At 34.8% G+C, this 27,863-nt stretch overlaps 1 protein-coding gene across 1 annotated transcript; it reads left to right on the forward strand.

Annotated features, from left to right (window-relative positions):
* Positions 1-497: 497 nt before the first annotated feature.
* On the forward strand, positions 498-27,863 carry LOC131151367 (polynucleotide 3'-phosphatase ZDP). The gene is made up of 13 exons (XM_058102616.1): positions 498-981; positions 1,349-1,408; positions 5,654-5,713; positions 5,797-5,853; positions 5,953-6,012; positions 13,634-13,705; positions 14,221-14,277; positions 16,643-16,719; positions 25,113-25,194; positions 25,326-25,442; positions 26,790-26,917; positions 27,122-27,191; positions 27,691-27,863. The coding sequence occupies exons 1-13, from the start codon at positions 628-630 to the stop codon at positions 27,736-27,738; spliced, it is 1,242 nt and encodes a 413-aa protein (XP_057958599.1). The 5' UTR covers positions 498-627; the 3' UTR covers positions 27,739-27,863.

Here is a 27,863-nt window from a genome sequence, read left to right on the forward strand (position 1 = left end):
AAAACAATTAATGATAATTACAATAAAAATATGTTTTTTATAATAATAATAATAATAAAATGGGCAGGAATACTGTTATTTTAATGATAATGACTATTATAAAAATTATAAATAATAATAATAAGAGAAATAATAATAAAAGGAATAATAGCTATTATTATTTTAAAGATAATAACTATTATAAAATAATAAAAAATAATAATAACACAACTACTAATCACTATTGCAAAATAAAAATAATAAAAATAAAGAATTAAGTAATAAGAATATTTATAAAAATAACTTATTTTTCACTTTACCCATTACATAATATTAAATACTAAAAATAAATTAAAACTAAAATTCTTATAATCTTTTCATGTTACTAATCCAATTTACTAAAATTTTAAAATTTAAATTTAAACTTAGGTAAATTTAGATAAATTTTAATATAATATAATATAATATTTTATTTAAATTCAGTACAAAACACAATTCAACGTCTCTAAATACAGAATAATTATATTTAAAAAATAATTTCGCCGTCAACCAAACGTGTTAGTGCTGGAAAAGTACACCCGAAGCCGCTGCCCACTTCGTCTTCATGGCGGGAAACACTTGGCCTGCTGTCCTCACTCTCTCATCTCTATGCTAAGCATCGCCAATCTTTCCAGTCTCTCCCGTTACTCTAGCATTTCCCTCGCGATTTCTTTTCCCCAAAACCCTAGTTTCTTACCACTCCTTTCGAATCGTTTTCTGTGTAACTGCGTCGGAATTTCTTCAATGGCCTCCCCAAATGTCGTTGTCGAGTACGCGAAGTCGAACCGATCATCATGCAAGAAGTGTTCGAAGGCCATTTCAGCCAATGCGCTCAGGTTGGGCTTGAGGAGCAAAGACCCGCGAGGGTTTGACATGACCAAATGGCACCACCTCGACTGCTTTCCGCGGGGTTTGGAGTCTATCACTTCAGTTGAGGCGATCAAAGGGTTCTCGGCGCTGAAGGTTTGGCTGGACTCTTGGATGTAGTTTAGGGATTTTGTTTTGTGTTTGAATGCGTTGTTTGAATTGAAACATCTTTTATCTTTTCCATAAAAAAGTAAGAAAGGAAGAAGGAATTGCGGTTGGGGTATTTGGGATTTTGAGAATTGGAGTGAAGTTAGGAATTAAATTACAGCCCGCAAAAGGAAGAACAGGAAGATTTGAAAAAGGAATTTTATCTAGTTAGACTTTTTGAAGCTCAAAGTTTGGTTGATTGTGGAGTTGGGGGCTTACTTATAAGTTTGGTAGTTAGAGGAGTGTTTGTATTTGCCTTCACACTGACACCAATTGAACTTTATTTATTTATTTTTAAATTTTCTTTTGTATTCAGAGTGATGATCAGGAGGCACTAAAAAGGATGGTGGACGGATGTTGTGGGCCTCAGGACAAGGTAAGAGTTGAATTTCTTGAACTATTTTCAACATTTTGTGAAACAACAGTATATTTTACAAAGAGAAATAAAAGTTTTCTTCGGTATGAGTTATCGGAAGGAATATATTAGAATATGCAGGTCTATTTTTGGTAGCTGCTGATCAAAATTGGGTTCTTACAAAGGTAGACTGGCGGATCAAAATTGGACTCTTACAAAGCTAGACTGGCACCAGTTAAAAAAAATTGTATATCCACAATGAAATTTAACCATTCATTTGGATTTGAGACTGGAAAAGTATGTTTTTTGTTAATTAAAAATCTCTCTAGTGACAAGTTTATGAGAGAGAGAGAGAGAGAGAGAGCACAACCACTTGAATTTATGAGAGAATAATATTGATATGCAATACTTTCTTTTCAAGATATATATGCATTCTTATGACAATAAAATTGTTGTACCTCCCTTCCTGCTTATTGTGGGCACTGATTTATTTCATTCATGTTCTATCAGGCAGAAAGCTGTGGTTCATGTTACCATCTTGATTCTTGACTAGTAGCACACATCTCTTAAATGTTGAATTTCTGTGGTGTGAAAATTTTAACAAATGGATGCTTAATCCAAAGTAAATATATGGATTTTGTGAATTGTATCTCCCAACTTTTATACCCATAAAGGAAGTTGCATAATTCAGCTAAAATAATTAAAAAGAGTTTGAAAGTACAAATTAATTTAATTATTTATGCTAATCAGAAGCTAAGAATGGGTAAAATGTTCATAGTTTTATGTCTTTGTTATAGGTGAAGTTGCAACAATGAAGATCCAAGTTCCTAGAAGTAATTGGCATGGTCACATGTCATCTTTTTGTTTGGCCATGAATACCAAAATAAAAAGCAAAGACTTGGGATTCCATACTAATGTCCTAAAATCATTGAAATCCCGACTGTCTTCAACACTGATGAGTCAAGTTCTTTGAAGTCATCATGATGCATACTTCTGATCTTCCTGTATGTTTTAAGGATCAATACAGAAGACAAAGTCTTGGGTTCGCAAACTTAAGGTTTAAAATAATTTATTGTCCTTAAATCTTGGCCTCCACAACTTTCTTAATATATCCCTTCTAGTTCTAGTCTGTACTAATATATCTCTAATTCTGTGCATTTTATGAATTCAAGGATGTAAATAACCAATTCGAAGTTTGGAATGTAATCCATAATGCATCACCTTGTAAAAGCTGGACACAATTGCCTTTCTAGACTATGGGACTATGGGCAGAATGTAGGTGGTCTGACTAAGCAAACTAACACCAACATTCTCATTGTTCAAGCTAAATTTTCGAGAAGCAACTAGATAAAAAAAAGGCGTCCCTGGGCCACAAGGCTCCCTGCTTTGTAAGAGTAGGGGGAGATGAAGCCTTATCCCTACTTTTGTGCAGATAAGCTGTTTCCTTAGACTTGAACCCATGACCAACTAGTCACAAAGGAGTAACCTTACCGTTGATCCAAGGCCCAACCTCGAGAGTTGTATAATTTGATTTCTCTAAGCGATGGTCAGCCTATGAAATCCGATGGTCAGCCCGAGATTTAGTGAATAGGGTGGTCCCGGTAGGTGGTCCCAATTAGGTAATCGAATATTGCAAAAATTAGAAAATAAAGAAAGATAATGGATAGATTGGTTCAAAGTATCAAACAAATAGGAAAGTTTTTAGGAGAAAGAAAAACAGATCAAAATGAGTCAAAAGATAAATCAAAAAAGAAAGAACTACAAATTTCATTAAGAAAAATTGAAAAAAGACTAGAAATTGGAAAGGTAAAAATTTACCAAGTCAAGATGCAAGAGAAATCTGTAAAATGTCTAGATCTGATTCTCAAATAATTAAACAAAAGGGATCATTAGAAATTAATGAAGAATATATTGTCAAAATTGTTAATAAGTCAATTTCATTAGCAACAAGCGAAGCTAGACAGAAAAAGAGACTGCTGAGTCTAGAAGAATTAGCAACCTTTAGGTCAAATTATGACAGGATTCATATAGGAATGGTCCAAGTCGGAGTTTTTCCTTTAACAAGAGCAGGTCTAAAGAAGCCAGTCTGTGTCTTACTTAGAGACGCCAGACATCATGAGTTCAATGATTTCTTGTTAGGAATGTTAGAATCAAATATAGATGTTACCCAAATATTAGGGCATATCTTCATGACGAATCAATATATAAACTCTTTAACATTAGATATTCAAACCAAGAATTATAATATGGATCATAGATCATAAAGGCCGTACCCAGTGCACAAGGCTCCCACTTTGAGTGGGGTCTGGGAGAGGTGGATGTTGGCAAGCCTTACCCCCATTTTTGGAGAGGCCACTCCCAAGTCTTGAACTCGAGATCACTTTTACCGAGGCGGAGGCACTTGCCATTGCACCAAGGCACGACCTCTTATCATAGATCATCAAATTTGGAAATGATTTACAGAGTTTATTACAAAGTCACAACCTCAACAGTCTTTCCTAATGCATTAAAATAAAGTCCAAAATGATCGACCCTTTTACTACAAGCTAACAATGAAAGAACCTCACTTATATCTCAACCAAAGAAATTACATTGGCATGAAATTCTAACTGGGGGAGAATGGGAATTCAATGAACTTAATATACAAGTGAACAATTCAAAGAAAAATTAGAAAAAGAGGTTTCTGAAACAAAATATTGATTCAAATGGGGCTAAGAGAAATAATGATCCATTGACTATTTTTTTATTTTTATTTTTTGAATGTGGTTTATATATATATATATATATATATATATATATATATATATATATATTGGTGTAGAATAAAAAAAGGAATAAGACTATTTAACAAAAATAATTCCAAAATAAATTTTTGAAAGTAGTGGTTTTAAGGAAATTAAGTTATGTTTGGCTTATACAATTCCTATTTTTAGGAATAAAATAGTTATAATAAAAGAATTTGATAGCTTGTATGGAAAAGAAGTGTTATTATCATAAAGTAAATACCATTCTAAAATTTTTTATATAGAGAATATAAATGAGTAATTGTTTGCAAAAATTTTAATATGGAGATGTCTATATATATATATATATATTCATGTTAGAATGAAATAATTATAAATAAATGAGAAATCATTGTTGTCTCACCCTATTCTAAATTTTTCATTATATTCCATCTTATTCCTATAAATAAATTTTCCTCCAAACTAAAATAATCTCAGAAGCATCAAGATGGTTAGAGTTTGAAACTTTATTTTTGAATCACATTTTACTAGCAAGTTTACAAACAAATTCAGATTAAATTTTCTATTCACATCGTATTTATTTAATTAGATATTTCAAAGTCTACACATTAATTGTCCTAAGAAATGATATACCTAAAATTAAATTGTCTTCTTGCATTTGAAAGTATGAAATTCGAATCCTAATTTTTAAGTTTCCATGGATTAGAATAAAATATAACATAAAATTATATTAAGCTTTCACTAGATACCATTTATGTAATTTTTTTTAAATTTTTGTTCACTTTTTTTGTAGACTGCATTATCCTGCTCGCACTGTATTTATTCCTTATTACTGTATTTCTGTAGGCTGCAAATGGGAACAAAGACGTAATTAATTGAAACATAGAAAATTCAAAGAAATTAAGGATAACCTAATTTGGTATCTTGTTATCATCACTTTATTTGTATTTGGTTCCTGCACTGATCGCGTTTGCTTACATATACATGTCTTTGCTGGGTTTTGTTTATTGTGTTGTTAATACATGTAATCTTCAATGGTCTGAACTCCAGCATTCCACACCTTGACAGAAAGCATAAGCAGCCCATGAGTATAACTGATGGGTTGAGGACCTTTTGTAAAACCAATATTTGGATATGCATTAACACATTTGGAGAGCTTCCACTGTAGTTAATATGAGCTCTAAATCTATGCATTTTGCGGACTAATGGAATTTGATCCTTTAGGCATTACCTAGTAAATGCTGGTCTGAATCACATAAATGTTTGTATAGACCATAGGAGTGCAATCCCTTAAGCTCCTTTTGCTATTGAGGGGTTGGGATGTGTGTTGTCCAGGTGGAGGTGTGGGAAGGGGATTTGACTTAATAGATAGATATTTTGCCATATATTTAAAACTGTGCCCAACGGCACTTAAGGGCTAATGTCTTTGATTTTGTACTTACATTCTTCATATTTTATTTTGTTACTCTTTTATGTGAATTTTGTAAACACGTGTATAATCAGTAACATTGTATTTTTGTAGATTTCAGATGGAAACGAAGACATAGTTGAAGAAAGTGTGGAAAAATCAAAGAAATTAAGGGTAACCAAATTTTCTTTATAGTTATTCTCTCTATTTGGGTCGGATCAAATGTCATTGATCCTCCTTTACACTTTTCCATGCAGATTCATAAATTAGATGAAAATGAAGACGATATTAAGGAAAAGAATTCAAAGAAAAAGGTATGCAAGTCTTCTTTGGTTTGGTGTGTGAAGTCTACTGTATAAATGTTTTTTCATGGATCATTTGTCATTGATCTTGTCATATGCTGTTCCATACAGATTCATAAATTAGATGAACATGTAGATGAAGTTGAGGAAAGTAATTCAAAGAAAATCAAGGTATGCAGGTCCTCTTTGTTGTGGTTTTTTAGATTTACTATTCTGTTGTTTAAGTCTTCTTTTTCATATTTGTGTCTATGTTGGGTTTTATACGTCTTCTTGTTGATAGGGTTACTTCCTGTGATCTTTGATAATCTGAGTTCCAATATTCCACAACTTGTGTGCAGAAAGCATGAACACCACATCCTTTTTTGTAGGTTGGCTACTGGTAGGAGTTTGTTTTTAGGTGGTACATTAGTTGGAGATTAAAAACTAGACTGAAATGGGTGCTTGAAGTGGATTGCAGTTCCAGATTTTTTCATAAGCTGACCAATTGTAGGAGGGGGGAAATTATTTAATAGTTGGATGTTGGGTGGAGTCATATCTTTGAGTATCATGTGATTTTGGGGAGGAAATTAGAGTTTTTTAGGCCTCTTTATGTGGAGGAGGTTAATGATTGACCTATGAGAAAGTGAGGAGAGTGGGTTTTCTTTTTTTCCTTTTAGTGTTTTTCTTTGCCATTTCTTTTGCCAATGATGTATTGGGAAGGAGCATTAATTCCACCTTCATTACCCTAGTGCCTATGAGGATATATTAAAGTTGGGTTTTAAGCCTGTTATTTTGCTTACTAGTTAGTGTTTTCATGATTTTGATTGACATGTTGGCTAATATGCTTTGCAAAGTGCTCATTGACACAATCATACCCAAAGTGATTTTATTGTGGTAGGCAGATCTTGGATGCACATTAGGTGGCTCATGAGGTAGGGGATGGTGTTAAGAAGAGACGAGAAAAGTGATTGTCTTGAAATTGGATTTAGAAAAGGTGTATGACCAAGTTTGTTGGAAGTTTCTCATTTAATGTTTGATAAGAAGGGGTTTGGGTGTGCATGGAGAAGTTGAATTAGTGGCTGCCTTTCTTCCTTGTTATTTTCAGTCTTAGGGTCTGTTTAGTATTGTTTTCTGTTTTTTGTTTCTCTATAGTGAAAAAATAAATTATAAAAACGGGTTTGTTTTTGTTGTTAGTTTTTTGTTGTTGTTGTCAGTTTTCAGCTGTTTGCCAAAAAACTAAAAACCAGATTTTATGGTTTTCAGTTGTTTTGGCAACCTATTGCCAGAAATTTTAATATCCAAAAATAGTATTTTTGGATTAAATTATTCATTTTATACGCTTTTAAATTAAAATCAAAATTAAATGATTATATGAATTTAAATATAATTAAAAGAAAACTATACATAAATTTCAAAAAATAATAATAAAGCCAATTACAAAATACTTTTATTATTTTTCAATTGTCATGTTCTATAAAATTTTTATTGTAAATAAATTTTGAAAGTAGAACAATTAAGTAAAATAATTATAATTTTTTTATTATAGTGATTTTATTATTTTAATCATATTTTTATAATATTTTGTTTTAAAGATGAAAATGAGCATTTTTTTTAATTAAGTTGTTAGTTTGTATTAGTTTTATAAATGTTAACCAAACAGGTTGCTGGTTTCGAGTTTTTAGTTTCTGTTTCTGCTTTTTGGTTTTCGTTTCTCTAATTTTTGACTGTGATACCAAATGGCCTCTTAGTTAATGGGAACCGAGCATCGGTTTAAAAGTTATAGAGGGGTGAGACAAGGGGATCCTATATCACCTTTTATTTTCACCCTAGTTCTGGACCTTCTTGTGATGTTGGACATACCAGACTTGATATTAGTTTTGATAACTATAAAAGTCCCTCTTGATGATTATAGAATTCCCTTGAGTTTAATTTTAGAATCATCCCATGCTCTTATACTTAAATTTGTGTTTCATTTGCATACTTAAGTGTGACATGTTATGGTTCTTGCATTTCATTATTGATTATATTGTGTAATATTATTTGAAAAAGGTTGTAGACAGTTCAATACCTAATTATTCTTCCAAGCTTAGATTAAGATGAAAGATCTGTGTATATAGTAGCTTTGATGGGTTCATTAAATTTTGAATAAATTCAAAAAATCAATTTAGATACTTTTATGGCTAGTAATAACTGTCATCTCCTCTTATTGGATGGAAAGTGGAGTGCTACATAATTTTCCTAAATAAGTTCAAAATCACATTAAATTTCTAATGGACAGAATTTATCAACTTTTCAGAAGATTTGATTGTGCACAATCTTTTTATATCTTTAATTTAATTTTATATTGCTTGCTTATGTATAGATTGCCTTTTAGATTTAATTGTTGCCTTTAAAATAGAATCAAATATGTTCTAATTTTCCCAAATATTTGAATTTAAATTTAATATTGCTCTTACCCTATTTTCTTTTGGATAATATATTTTGAGTTATGAATGAAGTTTGACTTGGTGACTTAGCTCTGGGGAATCAAAGGGCTGTCAACCATTAATGGTCGCATGTTTGAAGGCTATAAATCCAAACTCTCAGACATCCATAAAGCACGCAAAATAAGCTACCTGTGCTCCATGAATTTAACTTCCTTAAATTTTCTTTAACCTGATGAGGTTTTTAATTATATTCTGAGCTTGAGTCTGTGAGTTATAATTGTATTCAAAAGGATTCTTGTTAGGTGTGTGAAAGTGTTCTCGGGTGAGAGAGCATGGAGGGATGTATAGCCCTTGTGGTAGAAAAGGTTAGGTTCTTTGCTTGAGGAAAGTGTCTTCCTGTTGGTTTTGCTAAGAGTCTTTGTCATTAGCTTTGATATTCACTATGAAGAGGAGTGATATAGTGGAAAGTTGAAGGATAAAGAACCACTATAAAATTGTTTCGCTCTTCCATACTCTTTATCTTTTAATTGCTTTGTGGTTGGTTTCTTATTGTAATTATTTTAAATTTCTTGCTCTTGAAAATTGAAAACTGCTTTGTTGCATTTTTTTTCCAAAAAAGGAAAAAAGAAAAGGGAAACCGAAATTTGCTTATCAATCCAATTCACCTCCCCTCTTCTTGGGTTGCTCTTTGGGCCAACTAATGTGCTGAGCAAGATATTGAGCAGGTTTCTTGAAGGTTTGAAAGGTGAAGGGCTTCTTTTTTACTTTAGGGGTACGGTTACTTTAATTCAATCTTGTCTTTTGTCCATTTGTATAATTTATCTTGTTCTAGATTTTGGTTCATGTAGCTCATACAAATCATGTAGGATTTTTTATGTTCTGATATGGGTTTTAGTAAGAGACATCATTTGGTTAGGTGGATTATGTTATTGGTCCTAGGAGGGATGAAGGGTTGGGTTTGGGCGATTTGTTGTTGAAAAACATACTTTGGTGGGAAAGTAGTAATGGCATTTTCTCTTATAAATTTATTCCTTGTAGCATAAGGCGATTCATAGTAAGTATGGGTCTTAACAAAAAGGGTGAGGTGCTAAAGCTGGGTGAATGTTAGCCATGCTAGTCACCAGGAATTTATTTCACAGGTTCTCTATTTGTTCTTTCCAAGGGCGAGATATACAGTTGCTACTGGTAAGAGGAATAGAGGATTCAGTTCTGAGAAGATCTTTGGATTGGGAAGCTCTTTCTTTTTGAGCTTCTCCCCGTATTTATCACTTATCTAGTCTCCAGAGTTCCTTTTAATCAGGGAATTCACCTTCTTGGAAATTTCTTTTTGTTCATAGCTTGAACTACAGGAAGATTAATAATCATTCTTTAGATGAATGTTCTTGATTGTTTTATCTTTTAGTTGGGAGGGATGCCAAATCTTGGGTTTTGGATTCCACTGGGCATTTCTTTTGCAAATTGTATTAATTCATCCAACATATGTTCCTAATATTCTTCCCTTTTGATTAGACACCTTCAATTGGAAATTTAAGGTCCCTCCAAGATATAGGCTTTTAGTTGACTGCAGCCCTTGAGAGCACTTACTCAAATGATGTCCTTGAAAGAAGAAGGCCTAATAAAGCTTTGTCTTTTGATGTATATTGCTTGTTATTAAAGTGGCACGAATGCTTCTCATTTTTTTTTTTCTTTTGCATAGCTCTTTCTCTTTGGAGATTTAAAAAAATGATCATATTCTTTCATGAATGTATTTGATTCTTTTCATCTTTCAGCGGGGAGGGACGTCACTATGTCAGATCTTGGGATTCTACTAGGTATTTTTTTTGCAAATTATTTTTATTCATCTTACACATGTTCCTAATATTCTTCCCTCCAAGATCAAGGCCTTTATGGATTGCAGTCCTTAAGAGCATTAATTCATTGACATCCTTGTGAGAAGATGATAAGTTGTTTGGTCTTTTTCTGGGGAACAACAGATTTGTGCTACATCCCTAGAATTTTTGTGTCTCATGAGATTTTCATAAAGGGAAGGCGAGGAAGGTGTTATGGAGAAATATGTTATTTGCATTGACTTGGTGTATTGGGTTGGAACATGCAGTGAACAACTCATGAATTGGGTTGATAAACAAATTCCAATTTTCAAGATTAAGAAACTCAAAGCTAATTAAAATTAGAAACCAACCAGAAAGCAATTTAAAGATAAAATAGTAAGGGGGGAAAGACACAAATGGTTTTATAATGTTTCCCAGGAACCTTTGACTGGTCCCCAATGGTTATCCTTGATCTTTTGACCATATAGATCCTCTGTGGCAAAGATAAAGCTATTCATGACAACCGGTTGTTAGTGAACCACGAAGGCGAACCTTAATCAAGCAAGAAACCCAATTTTGCTTAATGCAAGAACTACCCATCCCCGCACAATCTTTCACCCAAGAACAATTTCATGTACCCAAGGAGAACTCTTTTGAATGTAATTATAATTTGACTCATACTCAAAGTCAAAATCACACTATAACATAAGACCTCAATAGGTGGATAAAGACAAATGAAGCACAATGATCACAAAATTTGAGCAAGTTCAATTTCTAGAGCACAGGCAGTGTGTCTTGTGTCCAGCTGCCTCAATGGTTGGACTTGTAGCCGTCAAAACATGTGACTGTTAATGCTTCAATTGCTTTTTAATTTCTCAAGGTTAGTCACAATGCCACACTTCTTCCATATCTTGCAATTTCTCATCCCATAAAAAAAGAGAGGGAAATATAATATTTAAATCCAAATATCTCTCTTGCAGACATAATCTAAAAGATCATCTATAAAGAAGCAAGCAATATAAAATTGAATCAAAGACATACAAAGATAGTGTGGTGTTATATTCTTGTCATTTAGAATTTGAAGTGATTTTAAACTCACTAGGGAAAATGTGAATCTCCACTTCTCATCCAATGAGAGGAGGTTACTGATAGTGGCTAAGCTGTTTATCTTATTATGCTTTTCTTGTTTTCTTTGGTGTACCCTTTTTCTTGTCTGCTTCTCTCTCACATCTATGTTTGGTTCTAAATTTATCGGATGTTAACCTGGTTTTAACTGCTGATATTTGAGGTTTTAATCTTTCAGACTTCATTTCCCCTTTTTCCCTTATCCTTTTCTTATTGGCTTGTAAACTTGTCATATGCATTGCAGCATTGCCCTTGATATTTAAGAAGTGGATGATATTGAGTAAATATGGGGGTGGGCCTTGGATCAATGGTAAGGTTGCTCCTTGTGACCAGTTGGTCACGGGTTTGAGTCTAAGGAAACAGCATGCCTGCATAAAACCAGGGGTAAGGTTGTGTATACTGTACCTCTCCCTAACTTTGCAAAGGTGGGAGCCTTGTGGCCTGGGGGTGTGTTAGAAAAGGTGTAGTCCCAAGGAGAGAGGGGGGGGGGGGGGTGGAATTGGGTATTTTAAAAATTTAAGCTAATGATTTAACAATTTTAACCACAACTTTAAGCATGTGATCTAAATGAGCAAATGCAATTAACAATCACAACAAATATAAGCAAATATAAGTGTGCTTAATTTAAAGAGATTAAGGAAGAGAGAATAAAACCCGTATTTTTACAAGGTTCGGCAATCCTTGCCTATGTTCTTGCCTCAAACAATCCACTTGAGGATTCCACCATGTACTCCTTCGATAGGTGGAGAAAAACTCTCTCTTTCCAATAGGCGGAGAAGCCTTTACAATCCCTCCTTCACTAGGTGGAGTTACCTCCCCTTCACTAGGTGGAGATGCCTCTCTCCTTTACTTAGGCGGAGTCGCCTCTTTCCATCACTTGGCAGAGATGCCTCTCTCCTTTAATAGGCGAAGATGCCTCTCTCCTTCAATAGGCGGAAATGCCTTTACAATGTGGAATCAATGAAAATGATGTACAAAGAATGCTCCAAACTTGAGCGGATAAGTACTATAGAATATCACACTAATACACTCTCAATAGATTATGAGTGAAGCTCAAAAAGTATCTAGAAGGTGTGCACTTGAAGGATAAACAAAGAATTTGCAAAGTGCTTGAAAAGATTTTTCAACAAAGATAAAAAATTTGGATGTGTCTGATATATGTATATCCCTCTTTTCTCATCATTTAAAACAAGTTTAGAAACTTGTATTTATAGGCAAGATAATGAACTAGCCGTTTTATGACCGTTGGGCTTTAGAAGATAATTTATTACATTCAAAACTAGCTGTTGCGGCTTTCTGCCACAAGGTTCGGTCGACCGAATTGGGGTCTCGGTCGCCCGAGTTTTTGGGAAATTTAAGTCGCTATTTTCTTGAAACACCCTTCAGTATTTGGAGCATAACTTTGCTAGAGAACTCCAAAAAGGGCGATCTAGGTATCAATAGAAAGCTAAGAAAAAATCCCACAACTTTCGTGTTGAAGATTTTTGAAGATGAGAAGATATAGATAGAGAAAATCGCACATCATGGCGGCTGCAGAAAAAAAAAGGGGATTTAGAGAATCTTTTTTTGGGGTTTTTCATTCCAAAAATGATTTTAAAACTTTGAAATAATATTTGCACATTTATAAAATAAATTTTCAATGAAATATAGAGTGCCTAGGGTCCAACTAAGGTCACCTATGAGCTTTTTCACATAATCAATGATAGTGTACTCACATAGGTCCTATTTGCAAAACTTCTAATTCTTCAAGCTTGGACTTCAGGAGCTCCAAAATCATAGCCATAGTCTTCAAGTTTGGTTTTTATACGGTCCATGTTTATAGCCAAATAACGTTGTCTTGTATGCTTTACGGTTTTCCAATTTGCATATGTTATTGTGCTTAATACCTTAATTCCCGTAAACACACTTAGTAGCACAATTAGATGCCTTGGTTTGTCATTATTAAAACGGGATGAAACCTAGAAAAGCAAACAAGATGCCTTTTTGAGTAAATATGCCTGTGTTATTTATAAAATTAATTTTATGAATGGATACTACTTAATTTGATAGTAGGAACAGAAGATCTTATTGAACCATTGGCCCAATACAAGAAGCAATATTGCAGAAATTTTGAGTAATTAGCTTGTAATCTGAATAGTATTCTTTAAACTAAATTCATAGTTGTTAGAAAGTCTAATTCTTAACTTCATAGAGAGCGCGTAGGACTGGTACTCTTGCTAGATAGAAAATTTGCGACTGGATTATTGTATTATTGAATATCTAAAGTATTAATACTTCAGCTAGCAACCTATAAAGAAGTGTGCATTGTAAAGGTTGCTTTATTGATATTTTTGTTTTATCTTGTGCATAATTCATATCATACAATTTTTTGAAAGTTGTTAGCATATTTTCTCATTCTTTTTAATATCACACATATCTTCTCATTCTGCTTCTTTTTGCATGGAATGCTCCCAGTTGTCTATACATAAAGAGGAAGCCAAGCTGGAAATTGCCTTTTCAGTGTCTGATATTAAGAACACGTATAAGGTAAAATCCAAAATTTTACTGTTGAAATTTGCTGATATTTGATATAAGACCTGTTGGTTATTTCTTTTGCTGGTTTTGGGAAAGGGAAGGATACTAAAAGATTGTGGAGATGTGCTCTTTGCGCTGTGTTGTGTGGAAGTAGGCTGGAAAGAACTGCTAGCATTTTTTCATGGAAGATTTTTTCAGTGGGATTCAGTTGGGGCATGATTCGATACTTGGCTTCTATTTGGGCATATAGCTTGGCTGTTTTAAGGTTGCTGTTTTCAAGACATCACCAGAGATTGGCGTGTTTTACTAAGATGTAGTTCTATTTTCTATATTATTTTGATAGTGGACTACTTGTTCTCTGTTTTTTGGGTATCTTCTTCTCTTTTTAATAATTTTTTTTTCTAGCCCAAAAAATTGTTGTACAGGCCATTGCTTTGTCTTGTACTCCTGTTATGGTAGCTTCTTTTGTTTTCTTGCCTTTTATTTTCAAAGTTTCCATCTTCCATTAAAGTTTCCTTTTTATTCAGGATGCTACGCTGTTACCAGAATGGAAGGCATTTGAAACTATTATTTTTCTCGAACGGGTGAGACATTTGTTCTTTTTTGTAAACAGTTTCTTCTGGACTATTTGTTGGAGCAATGGATTGATATTGTAGTGAATTATGAGGTTTAAATTTGTAATCATTATTTATGTTTAAAACTATGTTAGCAGTCAATTTCTTCATTCTTTCATTTATTAGATGAAGTACTTGTGCTTATATTCGTTGATATTAGTTCCTTACTTTGATGCCAGGTATGAAGTTTAGCCTTATTGCTTTATATTATTTTTTCTCAACCTCTAACTCAAAATTTTTTCATTGATTTCTTTTAATGAGCTGGCTCAAAAATACACAAACATGCACTTGTGCTTGCAAATGTTTACTCGTGTATCATGTTAATTTTGGTCTGAATTATCTTCGTTAACATCCCCCCTCAAATTGATGCTGGTAAATCAAGAAGCATCAATTTGTCAACCAATAACTGATGCCGGTGCCGAGAAAGAGCTTTAGTGAATATGTCTGCAGTTTAACGTTAGGTGGAAATGTGAGGAAGAGTAATCACTTGTTTGTCAAAGGATTCACGTATGGAATGGCAATCAACTTCGATATGTTTCGTGCGCTCATGGATGACAGGATTAGCGGTGATCTCAACAGCACTGGTATTATCAGCATGAAGAGGAGTGGAATGAAGCTGAGAAAAACCAAGTTCACCCAATAACCCACGAAGCCATGTGATCTCAGAGCATGCAGAAGACATAGCACGATTCTCTGACTCAGTGGAGGACTTGGAAACTCTGTCTTGCTTCTTACTCTTCCAAGAAATGAGTGCATTGCCTAAGAACATGCACCATCCAGTAACAGAGCGACGAGTATCCGCACATCCGACCCAATCAGCATCACTATACCCCACCAACTGTAAGGAAGATTCCTTAGGAAAGAACAACTCGCGTGTAGAGGTGCCCTTCAGATATCGGATAATGCGGCGGACAGCGGCTAAATGAAGATGTCGAGGAGCCTGCATAAATTGACTGACTTGCTGCACAGCAAAAGAAATATAAGGACGAGTAATTGTTAAGTAGTTCAAACTCCCAACAAGCTGCCGATACAAGGATGGATCTGATAGAAACTCGCCTTCCTCTTGACGAAGCTTAAGATTTACTCCCAATGGAGTAAGAACAGAATTACCCGATTGGAGACCTGCCAATGAAATCACTTCCTGTGTGTATTTGTGCTGGTGTAACAACATACCAGTCGGAGTAAGCTGCACCTCAAGGCCAAGAAAGTACTGCAGGAGACCAAGACCTTTCATGTGAAAAGAGGCCTTGAGATGCTGGTGTAATTGCTTAATTAACTCAGTACAGAGCCAGTGATTACAATGTCATCAACATATACCAGAAGCAATTCAATTCCTCCAGAAGTCTTCCAAAGAAGGAGAGAGGAATCAAACTGACTCTAGTAAATTCCACAGTGCTCGGAAGTTCCAAGAAATCACCTTAGCACAGTGCTCGGAAGTTCCAAGAGATTACCTTAGCATCCTTGATCTCCCATTGTGCAAGTTCCTTTTCATCAGTGGGAACTTGAGCAGAACTATCAATATCAATATGATTTGATAATTCGTTTCCTTTCAAGAACATTTTAAATTGGAATTCCTACGTAGAGAAATTCTTTCCAGTAAATCAAAAATAGTCTTTTCAATAGATATGATGAAAGACAAAAAAATATAAGACCAAGCAATCAACCAAATAAACGGCAAGCCTAACCCAAATCAGGTCCAAATCCAAATAATAAGAGGTCCACAAACACAACCAGATTACAAAAGTCCAGCAGGAAAAAAAAAAAAAAAAAACCAGATCAAACACAGAAGCCTAACTCAAAATACCTGCCCTGTGTGAAAAATGACACAGCAGAGGAAGAAACACAGCACCTTCGTCAATCACACCAGGAGGAGTCGAAGCTGTTGACCACCACAGAAACTGCCGACAGCCACAAAGATGCGCAGCCACCATGAGAAAAAACACCAAGATGAGTAGCCTGCAACGAAGGACAGCATGCGTAACTAAAAAAAAATTCCGGCAGCCCCAAACAAAACTCAAAACCACCAAAGTGGACACCACAAAGAAAGCTGACGCTCACGAAAAGCAAGAAAGAACTTGCTGAAACCGAGAGAAAGAAAGAAAAAACAGCGATGAGAATCACACCCAGTGATTAAGACCAAAATGACGGAATAAGAAGAGGGGCTCTGATACCATGTTAATTTTGGTCTGAATTATCTCCTTTAGCATATCATACCTTGCATGTATGTAATTTTTAACCTTTTCTTTGTGTTGAAGCGCTTTGCATGATATATGTTTAGTAGCAGCTTTCATTTTCTTATTGTTTGCATGCTGTTTGTGTGTTTCAATTTTTGTAGGATGACAATCTTCATGATTCAAGAAAAATTGCTGCATTTGACTTTGATGGTTGTCTTGCGAAAACGTCTGTGAAAAGGTGATTACTTTAATTGCCTGCAGCCCTCATTATAGTAGTGTTTATCTAGTATATACAAATACATGTAATGGTTTATAGACAAATGAGGTAAAAGACATTTTCTTAGACAAGTTGCCTCAAGCAACAGATGGTAGTTTGACATATTGCATGACGTAAATGGCTCGATAATTGACTAATGCATACTGATTGTATGGTGATTCGAAGTATCAATTGAAGATATGGTTATGGTTACTCCTAAGAATGAACGACACAAAAGTTGTTTTCTTTTGAAATATCTAATAGTTCGGGCCAATGTTTTAGTAGGCTCACTCAAGGCTCAGCTTGAGGCTTGCCTAAAATGCCTTGAGGCTCAATCCAAAATACCAAATTCCAAAAAGGCTATCACATTGTACGTGGAAGCTTACACATTTGAACAAAAGGTATGCCTTTTGCGCCTTCCCAGTTGAGGCTTATGCATTTTGAGTGTGTGATCTCAAATTAGATTTGGCTAGAAAATTTTAACTACATATTAATATAAAAGGAATGTCAAAATATGCGTTGAATTCTAAAAATCTTGAAGCTCAACCTTTCCAAAATAAATGAGAGTTGTGTCTTAAATCATGAAAATAATTTGAACTTTGTAATAGTGTCATGATTTATGTCATGAATTCAAGTAGCAATTTTTGAATGGCCAACAAGTAGTTTGCAAAGTATATTTATTATTTTTGACATTATATTAGTGATCTTCATATTTTTTTTTTCTTTTTTTTTTTTAAAGCATAAGCAATTTATTTACATATTATTATCTAAAAATAAATTTCTCAAAAGGCTTTTGCCCAATGCCTTGCCTCTTGAGGGTTAAAATGCCTCACCTTACACCTTTGCCTTTTAAAACTTTGGTTCAGGCGAATGAACGATTATTGAAGGAAATTCCGATGATAAAGGAGAAATTAATGTTCACTTTTTTACATAAGTATTTGTCATGGAATTTGATTATTAAATTTATACGTAGTCTCTTAGCCATGATATGATAAATCAATACATTATTTTGGTGTCTCATGTAGTATTTAGTGAAATTTTAAATCAAAATGCATGTAGATGCGGAACATATTCATTTCACTGCTTTGATTATTCCATTTTCTTGTTCTTTTGAAGATATTGGTGTCTTAGGGTGCCTATTACAGTGTATCAGCCAATACAAAGTTGTATTGAGGAGACTAGTATCGATTGAAGTTACACTATAATATGGTGCTAGGTTTGCAGAAACACTGCAATATCAGGTGGCTTTTTAGGATGCTTTGGAGTGACACTTCCTCGTTGGATTTCAGAGTGGCCACTTACTAGTTTTGCAACCCACACTCTTACCTTTAGTGTCCATGCTTATGGATCTGATTTTTCCATCATCCATGGTAAATGTCTTTTATTATTATTATTATTATTATTATTATTATTATTCATGAATTATCTATGTCTCACGGTCTTCCTGTTTGCGACACACATTTAACGCATCAAGCTGCACTATAAAGATACACAATGTATAAAGACTCCCTTGATTATAGAATGCAATAAATTTTTAAGAAAAAAATTTAATTGTGATAAATAAAGATAAGCATGTGTTTTTTTTTTCACACTTTCAACCTTATTTGGCTGTTTGTATTGGTAAGAAAACCTATTCTTGGGTACCCACCTAATGCCCAATTGCTTTAGATTGAGTAGTTCTTTGAAATGATATAAAAGCCTTTTTTGACATAAAAATCCAAAGTTTGAATCTTGTATGCCCTCATTTTTATATTAAATTTTTATTCACTGTAAAATGATGGGCACATGCTTTGTCTATGTTTTTGAGTTCAATGGGCTTGCATGCATTTGATAATAAAACTTATTATTGAATCCTCACCTAACGACTGAAGCTTGTAGGTTGACTATATTTAAGCACTTTTTTGGTACTTTTTTTTGGGATTTTTGATAAAGAAATCCCATGCACGTACAGCTCGGTTTCTAGTGTAGAGGTAAACAAAATAACACCTAGTGTAGGGAATAAGATAGTTTTTTAACAAGGCGACAGACGTGGGCATCATGAATAAAACCTAGGACCTCCTGTAAACCATGGCTCTAAAACAGTGTTAAGTCATTGATTATGTAAAAGTTTAAGCTTTTGATTGTGGGCTAATATTAACCTTAACATTGTTGTACCTATATAGGACTATCCATGTCATGGAGATTGATTATTATTGGCCAAGTTCTGTGCTGTAGGACGGGAGTTGGGCCTCAGATGAATTACTTTGACCCTATTTAGAAGCCAATTCCAAAGAATGGGGTCAAAATCTTGTTGGGTCCTAAACCCAAACATGTGTAGTTTAATTATTGGTTAGGTTTATGTGTACATGGGGGTTTTGTTTGTGAATGAATGTGCCTTTACTCTGTTTAAGTGCCCCTGTAAATTAGAGTGTTTTTTAAGTCATGTAAAACAGTTTGTGAATTTAAAATTTGAGAGTGACGCGAGTTGTCCATCTGTGTCTTCTTCTGTCTTCTCTTTCTCCTTCTCCATCCCTTCTTGATTCTACATCAATGTGGTAGCAGTTGGCCCACATGGCGGAGGCATGAGGTATGGTTCAAGTCAATCAAAATGCAATGCTTGGATTCCTATAGTATAAGAAATTTGAGTTGCATTCTCAATATAATCTTTTTGTTTTGGCTCTGCAAGTGGTATCACTGCCAAGGTCATGGGTTTGATTCTAGCAGTAACAGTGTGTAGTTTGTTGGGAGAGTTTTTTTGGGGGGGGGGGGGGGGTGTTGTCCAGGAGGAGCGAATTCATTAAAGGGCACCATGAGGGTGCCACTTGAGTACAAACAAAAAAGAAAAGAAGGGCCAGCGATACAAGGTGTGAAGAAGTCAATAATTGTGCAAGTGTTGATCAGTTTGCCTGGGAACATTATGTAGTCTTGCACTCACCACTGTGAACCTCAATTGCCACATGGCTTTGTGCAGCTCTGCCATGCACTTGAGTTTCCTCGATGCAGCACAACCACAAGCCGCCGTGCAAGTGTCTCCCTGTGGCTCAATCAATGACCTTCACCAATGGTTGTTTGAAGCGCTCCTCTCTCTCTCTCTCTCACACACACACACACACTCACCGATGACCTCCATCGAGCCCAGATTCATGCACCACGAGCCCAGATTTAGGTTTCTATAATTTCTGATCCTTCTCCTTTGTGCATCTCTGACAAGACGACTGGTCATCATCCCTTTCCAGCTGCCATTGCTTTCTCCGATGGGATGACATAGGCTGCCAAAGAGAAGACTGGGCTGCCGTCGAGAGCCTTCTAATCTGATCTACTCCTTCGAGCCCAGATCTAGGGCACAGAAAGCGCACACCCTCTCTGTCAAGCTCTTCCGTCCAGATGACTGGTTTATCATTGCATCCTGGCTGTTCCCCTCTTTTGTACAAGATGTTTGGGCGGAAGTTGGGAGTCTCTCTTCATTCTCTTGTATTTTAATTGCCAGATCTGTTCCTCTCTCCCTACCACTGCATCCACCACTTACACGATACCATTAGCGCACTGCTGCGACTGCCAGTTACCTTCCAAACCATATGACGTCACTCAATCCCTCTCTTTCCTGTTCTATTTGTAATATTTCTGCCTTGGTAGCTGGTGAGATCCTTTCCCACTCTTGATCTATTTGTATTTTCTCAATTTGTTCTTACCTTGCTGGTTGGTAGATTAGGATTTTGTGTTTTGATTTGTAGGCTTAACTAATGCATTGACTTTGCATTTTTCGGGTCTAAAGACAATCATCAATCATTATTCTCGGATTCTACTAAATTTTTATTGCACAAGTTTTTGATTTTAGTCTAGCTTTAATTCACACATTGAACTTGCACGCTCTAGATTTTAAGTTCATTGAGATTTTTGCGTGGTTTCCAAATTTGATTCCAGGGCGTGTTTTAATTAATTGTGAATTGGCTGCCAGTTATTAGTTGACTAATTAGTTAGATAGTAGACTAACTAGTTTAGATTACTTAGAGTAGGATGTGTGGGTTTTATAGTTTTGCTTACATTGAATTTGTGAAAATGGTTTGCATCTTTCAATTAATTTTTCAGTATAATCAATAAAGAAACGATAGATACTTGCACTTCGCTAGTGTAACGCTAATTGCCCTATCGGTACCAAGCTCGAATAAAGGAGCAAGGTTGTGTTAGGTAGGCGATAGCTAGTATAAAGCTTGTCAGAACTTTGTTTTAACATGAATCCTTACCAGACATTCACAGGGGCATCCCCTCTATACCACTCGGGTGCAGTGAAAAATGGACAAGGGTGGACTAGACCTGGTCATTTTGGTCGAGATAGGGTTAAGAAGTTAGTAGGGGAAACTAGGATTAGATTAGCAATTTGGAGATAGTGGACTTAGAAGGAAAATTAACTTAATTTGCCTTCAAGAGATGAAATGGGTCAGGGAGAAAGTTAGAGGAATTGAAAAATTAGGATTAAAACTTTGGTACATTGGAAAAGAAAAACATAAAAATGGGGTGAAAATCATTATAGGTAAAGACCTAAAAGATAATGTAGTAGATTTTAGAAGAATAGGGAATAGAATCATAAAAATAAAGATAGCTCTAGTCCTAGAAATGTACATCATTAGTGCATATGCTCCTCAACTAGGCATAGCAGAAAACCCCAATAGATTATTTTGGGAAGATACGGACAATATTCTACAAAAGATACCGAGGTTTGCAAAAACATTCATAGAAGTTGATTTAAATGGACACATTGGCAAGGACAATATAGACTATGAGAGGATACATAAAGGCCATGGATATGGAGATAAAAATGAGGCTAGTGATGCGATTTTAGGTTTTGCCATGTCTTACGATTTGGTTATATTGAAACTTGCTTTATAAAAAGAGAAGAGCACTTAAATAGCTTTCAAGAGTGAGCGAAATAAAAGCTAGATTTCTCCTTAACTAGAAAGGGATCGTGTATCATTTAAGGATTGTAAAGTAATCCTAGGTGAAAGTTTGACTACACAACAAAGAGTCCTAGTATTAGATATATATATTGAAAAATGGAAGAGAGAGCAACTTAAATCAACACAAGAGGACTAGGTGGTGGAGCTTGAAGGGAAAAAATATAGTAAAGTTCAAAGATAAAATGATCAAAGAGAGTGATTGGACAACAAGGGATAAGGTAGATGCAAACACTATGTGGAATAGGATGACTAACTATCAAAAAGATAGCAAAAGAGATTTTAGATGAATCTAGAGGAAGAAACTTGGGTAGTAAAGAAAGTTGGTGTAGGGATCAAGATATCCAAAAATCCATAAAGACAAAAAGATACAGGTATAAAGCATGGCATAATTGTAGAAATATAGAAAACCTTGAAAAGTATAAAGAGGCAAGGAAAAAAAAATGCAAAAAAGGCCATTTCTTATGCTAAACATAGAGCTTATGGTACTTTATATAGTAGATTAGATACAAAAGAAGGAGAAAGAGACATATATAAACTTGCTAGAGGTAAAGAAAGATATTGCAGAGATTTAGGTAATCTTAAGTTTTTAAAGGATGAGAATGATAATGTCTTAATTAAAGAAAAAGGCATAAAAGAGAGGTTACGGAGATACTTTAATAAGCTGTTTAATGAGAACCAAATCGAAAGTGTGAACTTGGAAGCGACAAATGAGGAAAATATTTAAAGCAGGAGATTCACAGAATTAGAGTCACTATTAAGATGACTTTAAAAAAGATGAAAATTGGGAAAATATCTAGGATTGGATGACATACTGATTGAAGTTTGAAAATGTTTATGGGATGAAGGAAGTATATGGTTAACTAATCTATTCAACACTATTATAGAAACCAAGAAAATGTCGGAGGAATGGAGGAAAGTACGTTAATGCTTTTATTCATAATTGTAATAACTTTTGCGGAATTAAGATTAATCATACAATGAAATTGTGGGTAAGGGTAATTGAACAATGAATTAGATTAGAAATGAGGGTTCTAGAGAATCAATTTGGTTTTATGCCTAGGTGGTCATTAATGAAAAATTTTAGGGAAAAGAAGAGGGACTTGCATATTGTTTTAATTGGTCTAGAGAAAGCTGATGATAGATTACCTAGAGAAGTTCTTTGGTGGGTGTTAAAAAAGAAGGGAGTTTGTAGTCCATATATTGAGGTCATTAAGGATATGTATGATAGAGTAATGGCTAACGTTATAACTATAGTAGGAGAGTCTAGAGGATTTCCAATCACAATAAGTGTATATCAAGGTTCTACTTTGTGCCCATATCTTTTTGCTTTAGTGATTGATGAACTTACTAGGATTATCCAAAACGAAATCCCTTGGTTTATGTTGTTTGTAGATGGTATTGTCTTGATTGATAAAAGTAGGAGTGGAGTGGAAACTAAATTAGAACTATGAAGAACTACTTTAGTGTCTAAAGATTTAAAGAGAAGTAGAAATAGGACAGAATGTATGAAATGTAATTTCAGCAATGAAAGGAGGAGTATTGGAGATAAGATTAAACTTGATAATCAAAAAATTACTAACACTAGTAGATTTTGATATCTTGAATCTAGTATGCAAGTGCAGGGAGAAATTGAAGAGGATGTAATATATAGAGTTAAAGCAGGACGGGTAAAATGGAGGAATGTGTCAGGTGTGTTGTGTGATTGTAGAATACCCTTAAAATTAAATGAAAATTTTTTTTAGACGACTATAAGGCCAGACATACTTTATGGATAAGAGTTTTGGGCAACTAAGAGACAGCATGTGCAAAAAGTAAAAGTTTCCAAAATGCGAATGATAAGGTGGATGAGTGGTATAACATTAATATATAAATTAAGGAACAAACATATTCGCAATAAACTAGGTATAGCACCAGTGGAAGACAAGGGAGAGGCGATTTAGATGGTTTTGGGCATTTTTAACACAGACCTAACAACACACCTATGAGGAGTCAATTATTATTTCTGGTATAAAAAGGGGTAGGAGTAGACCTGAAATAAACTGAAATAAGATAGTGAGGAAGGACATGGAAGCTCTTAAGTTAGCAGAGGAAAATGCCTTTGATTGGGTGGATGGTCAAAAAAGGATTCATGTAGCCAACCCCACCTACTGGGAATTAAGGTTTGTTGTTGTTGTTGGCAGGCCCTTGGTTCTATAATTAGAATGTTGCTCCTAGTATTAAAATTGATTAACCAAAGTGGAGTTAGATGGTGACCGTTACACTTAAATTAGGTTAGTTGATTCACTGAAGTGTTGTTAGATATTAGGCTAGACAAATGAGGTGTTGATGTGGGTGAGAAGATAAGGGGAAAAGCTGACACTAGAGATGGTCTCATCAGGAAAGTGCTGGATGATCTATGGTTATCTATCGTTGTGCGACTAAAAGAGAAGGGGCCTTTCAAGCCTAGCCTAAAATTACTTGATAAAGGTGGTGGCAAAAAGCCTTCCCCACCCACCACCCCGCCGCCCCCCCCCCCCCCGGCCCGCGTGTAGAATCATGGCTTGGCTGAAGAATGTAAACCCTCTGATTCTTCATCTTTCTACACAACACTTTCGTGTAGGTACCATGCTCTTTGGTTTGCGTTATCTAGACTACCCCTGAAGCACTTTATGCTTTCTTCAACATTGTCATCGTTTCATCGGCAAATTTCTAGCTTCACTGATTGCCCAAAAATGTCTTTGCCATCTTTTCTGTTCTGTTGTTAAAGACGTTCCTTTTTATATTGTCAATCAATTGGAATAGTTTGACCTTTCTCTTAAGAATTCATTCATTGCTGTATAAAAAAATGAATACAATCACCATATCAAGTCATATCATGATTTTGTTCTCAATTTTTGATTTTTTATATTCCAATGGTATTTTCCTTCTATTATTTGCTAATTCAAACTTCATTCATTATTGATGGCAAATAATTTTATTTGTTTGTGAACTAGCCAATGTTTGTTGTACACTTCTGCTGTAACCCTTTTGGTTTTTAGATTCATTTCCCTACTGACTGATGTAGTTATTAATTTTTATTTAGTTTGCCACTTCGTTTTGTGGTTTAAGTCACTTTCTCCAGTTTACTGTAGCCAGCTTGTATCGTTTTATTCACCTAAGCAATATATAATGCATAAATAATTTTTGAAGCAGAAATGACAGCCCCATTTAAATAATTAAATTATATATCTGCTATGATCTCATCTATTGCCTTGAATGATGTATGAAATACACCTAGACTAATTGTTGACCAACTTGTGTATTGACTCACATGGCTAAGTATATGTTGGAACTTTGAATAAAATTTATCTCTTTGTATCTTTGAGAGTTGTGCCTGGCTGATTAAAATCATCAGCTCATCTTGTTTTACAACGTAGCATTTTTAAGAAATGGATTGAGTGCTTAAACATACTTCTTGGTTCTCAGAATAGGTCCAGATGCTTGGTCCCTTATGTATCGGTCAATACCAGACAAGCTGCAGAGCTTGTATAATGATGGCTATAAGCTGGTTAGTGTTTCTAATGCCATGATACTAGAAAATTTCAGCATGAAATTTGAAATTTCTGTTTGCACGAGTATCCTTCTTTTAACTGTTTTTACAGAGTATGCTCCACTTCTCCATTTAACTACAATTACTAGGTAATCTTTACTAATGAATCCAACATCGAGCGCTGGAAAAATAAGAGACAAGTAGCCGTGGACTCGAAAATTGGTCGCCTCAACAATTTCATCAAGCATGTGAAGGTCCCAATGCAGGTTGTTAAATCTAGCGACTTTATATTTTTCTTTATGATTGAATCAATATTGCCTCAAAATTTTTGGCATTATATTTTTTAGAGATTTTTCTGTGGTGATTATGAACTTTATCATGAACTCTACTTTCATCCCATTGCTCCAAAATTTGGTACCAGAGATAATCTTATGTATATAACTGATTGTGGCATGGGAATGCCCTTTATAATTGATTGTCTTGCAGATAGGAATGACTGGTTATGTACATATTTATACACCCAACACCACCACGACCCTGGTGCCTGGTTCAAAAACAAGAAGTATTTAGAAAGTCCAACTTTGACTTTAAGCTTAATAATTTACATCTTATAACGTGAAACAAATGGAATATACTTGGTTCAAAGATTAAAAATGATTCACAATTTTATGTTATCCTTCTTCGCCCTAGTTTTCCTATTTTTATTTTATCTATTTATCTTGGTTGAGGGGCAGACTAACAATGTATTTCAGGGCTTAGGGGGCAAATCGTGATATATGGGGGTTCAACTCCCATAGTGGATATTGTGCATGTTCAGTGTCAGTGTTTGTGGAAAATGGAAATTTTGAGGGTCTAAAAGAAATTGCTCAATTTTTTTTTGAGCTGTACTGATATTGGTGAGGTTGCTCCATCGCAACATGGGCATCATGAGTTTTGAGTCGCTAAAAAACTGCCTTTTCTGAATGCAGGTACCATCCTTCCCTCACCCGACATCAGCAGGAGCCCAATTATTGTTGAACTTAATTACTATGACATTCCCCAACTTCCTCATATCATCTTTGATATTCCTGAATTTCAAGATATTTGCACAGCTGATTTTCTCATGATTTTGGAGGTTGTCATGAAGTCTCTTGTTTCTGCAGATCTAGTGGTGTTATCAGTTGCTTATTTGCGTGCCTTTTCTTTTCTTAGTCAAATTATAGCATTATTTGTGCAGCTCAAACCATCTGCCTTGTACTTTTTTTAGAGACTACATGAAGCTTTGATCGTCTAGAAAGCATGGTTGGACAGCTATCATCTTATTATGGGCTTGTACAATTATTTCTTTAGTGATCCATCTTTTGTATGGCAGGTGTGTTAGTGGGTATATGTCATTGTTTGGCCACTGCCCTCTCTCTTTTTTTTGCTTGTCTGGAACGAAATTAGTTTAAGAATAAGTGGATCTTGAATTTGGGATTTATATTTTATTTAATTTTTAACCTTGCCCCTTTTGGTGGATGGTCATACATTGCATGACTGCATGTATACAGCCCATGTTAATATAATGATAGTCCAAAGAGTGGGAAAGATATGTAGGGAAGTATGAAGAGAGTTTAACAGAGATCTGTATGCAGGTTTTTATAGCTTGTGGGATAGGTAAATCTGCTGGCCAAGCAGAGGATTGCTTTCGCAAACCCAAACCTGGGATGTGGCAAATTATGGTGAAGCATTTCAACTCTGGCATTCCAATTGATATGGATCAGTTAGTTCTATTTTCCCTTCTATCCTGTTTCATCAAATGTTATGTGTTTTTTAATTTAACTATAGCCAGCCCTCTCCACGTAGAAGAATTACGTGATTCAGTCTAATATTTTTTGTCAAATTTTCATCTAGTTTCTTAATTCTGAAATGGGGCTCTATCCAAGAGATAGACATAGAAGTTTGAGAGTTTTCTTTGTTTATGCAGATCCTTTTATGTTGGAGATGCAGCTGGCAGAAAAGACGATCACAGTGATGCTGATATTGAATTTGCAAAGGTATTATGAATCTCATCATTTTGATTTTATATTGTCATTTTCATGCCCCAAAATTATCTACGCATTCTAGCATTTATCTTGATCCAGTAAACCTAAATTTTGTATGTCCTTGGGCAAAACTACTTTTGTCTGAATACTCTTGCTGGGGTTGACATTTTTTACCACCATAATATGCTAACATGTTTTAAGAATGCTTTTTTTTTTTAATGGGCGGTTGGAAACTCTGTTTTAAGAATAGCTATTGTTCATGGATTGTGACTTTTCCTTGAATAGCAATAAAATAGAGAATCAGCATATAAAAGTGGCAAAATTCTGGAGCTTAGAACTGATGCAATTACTGAATGGTCTATCCAGAGAGTCTCTATTACTGTAGAATTATTTTATTTTGCATTCTTATTTTTCAAATTTTCCCCCTATATCAAGATTAAAATTGTTGTGTGTTTACATTTAAGATTGTCTGCAATCTGTTGTCTAATGCAATTTCTGTTCTTGCTTGTAGGCTGTGGGATTAAAATTTTTTGTTCCTGAGGAATATTTTGGTGTGTAAAGTTACCTATTTGAACTATTGGCTAGGATGCAGTTTTTTGAAGTGGTCCTATATTATGTACCTTGCTACCCCCTTCTTTGGGGTCGACACAGCTGTTTTTGCAATGTTTCTGGAAAGATTCTCTC

Source organism: Malania oleifera, chromosome 1, assembly GCF_029873635.1.
Source record: "Malania oleifera isolate guangnan ecotype guangnan chromosome 1, ASM2987363v1, whole genome shotgun sequence".
NCBI classification, from domain to species: domain Eukaryota; kingdom Viridiplantae; phylum Streptophyta; class Magnoliopsida; order Santalales; family Ximeniaceae; genus Malania; species Malania oleifera.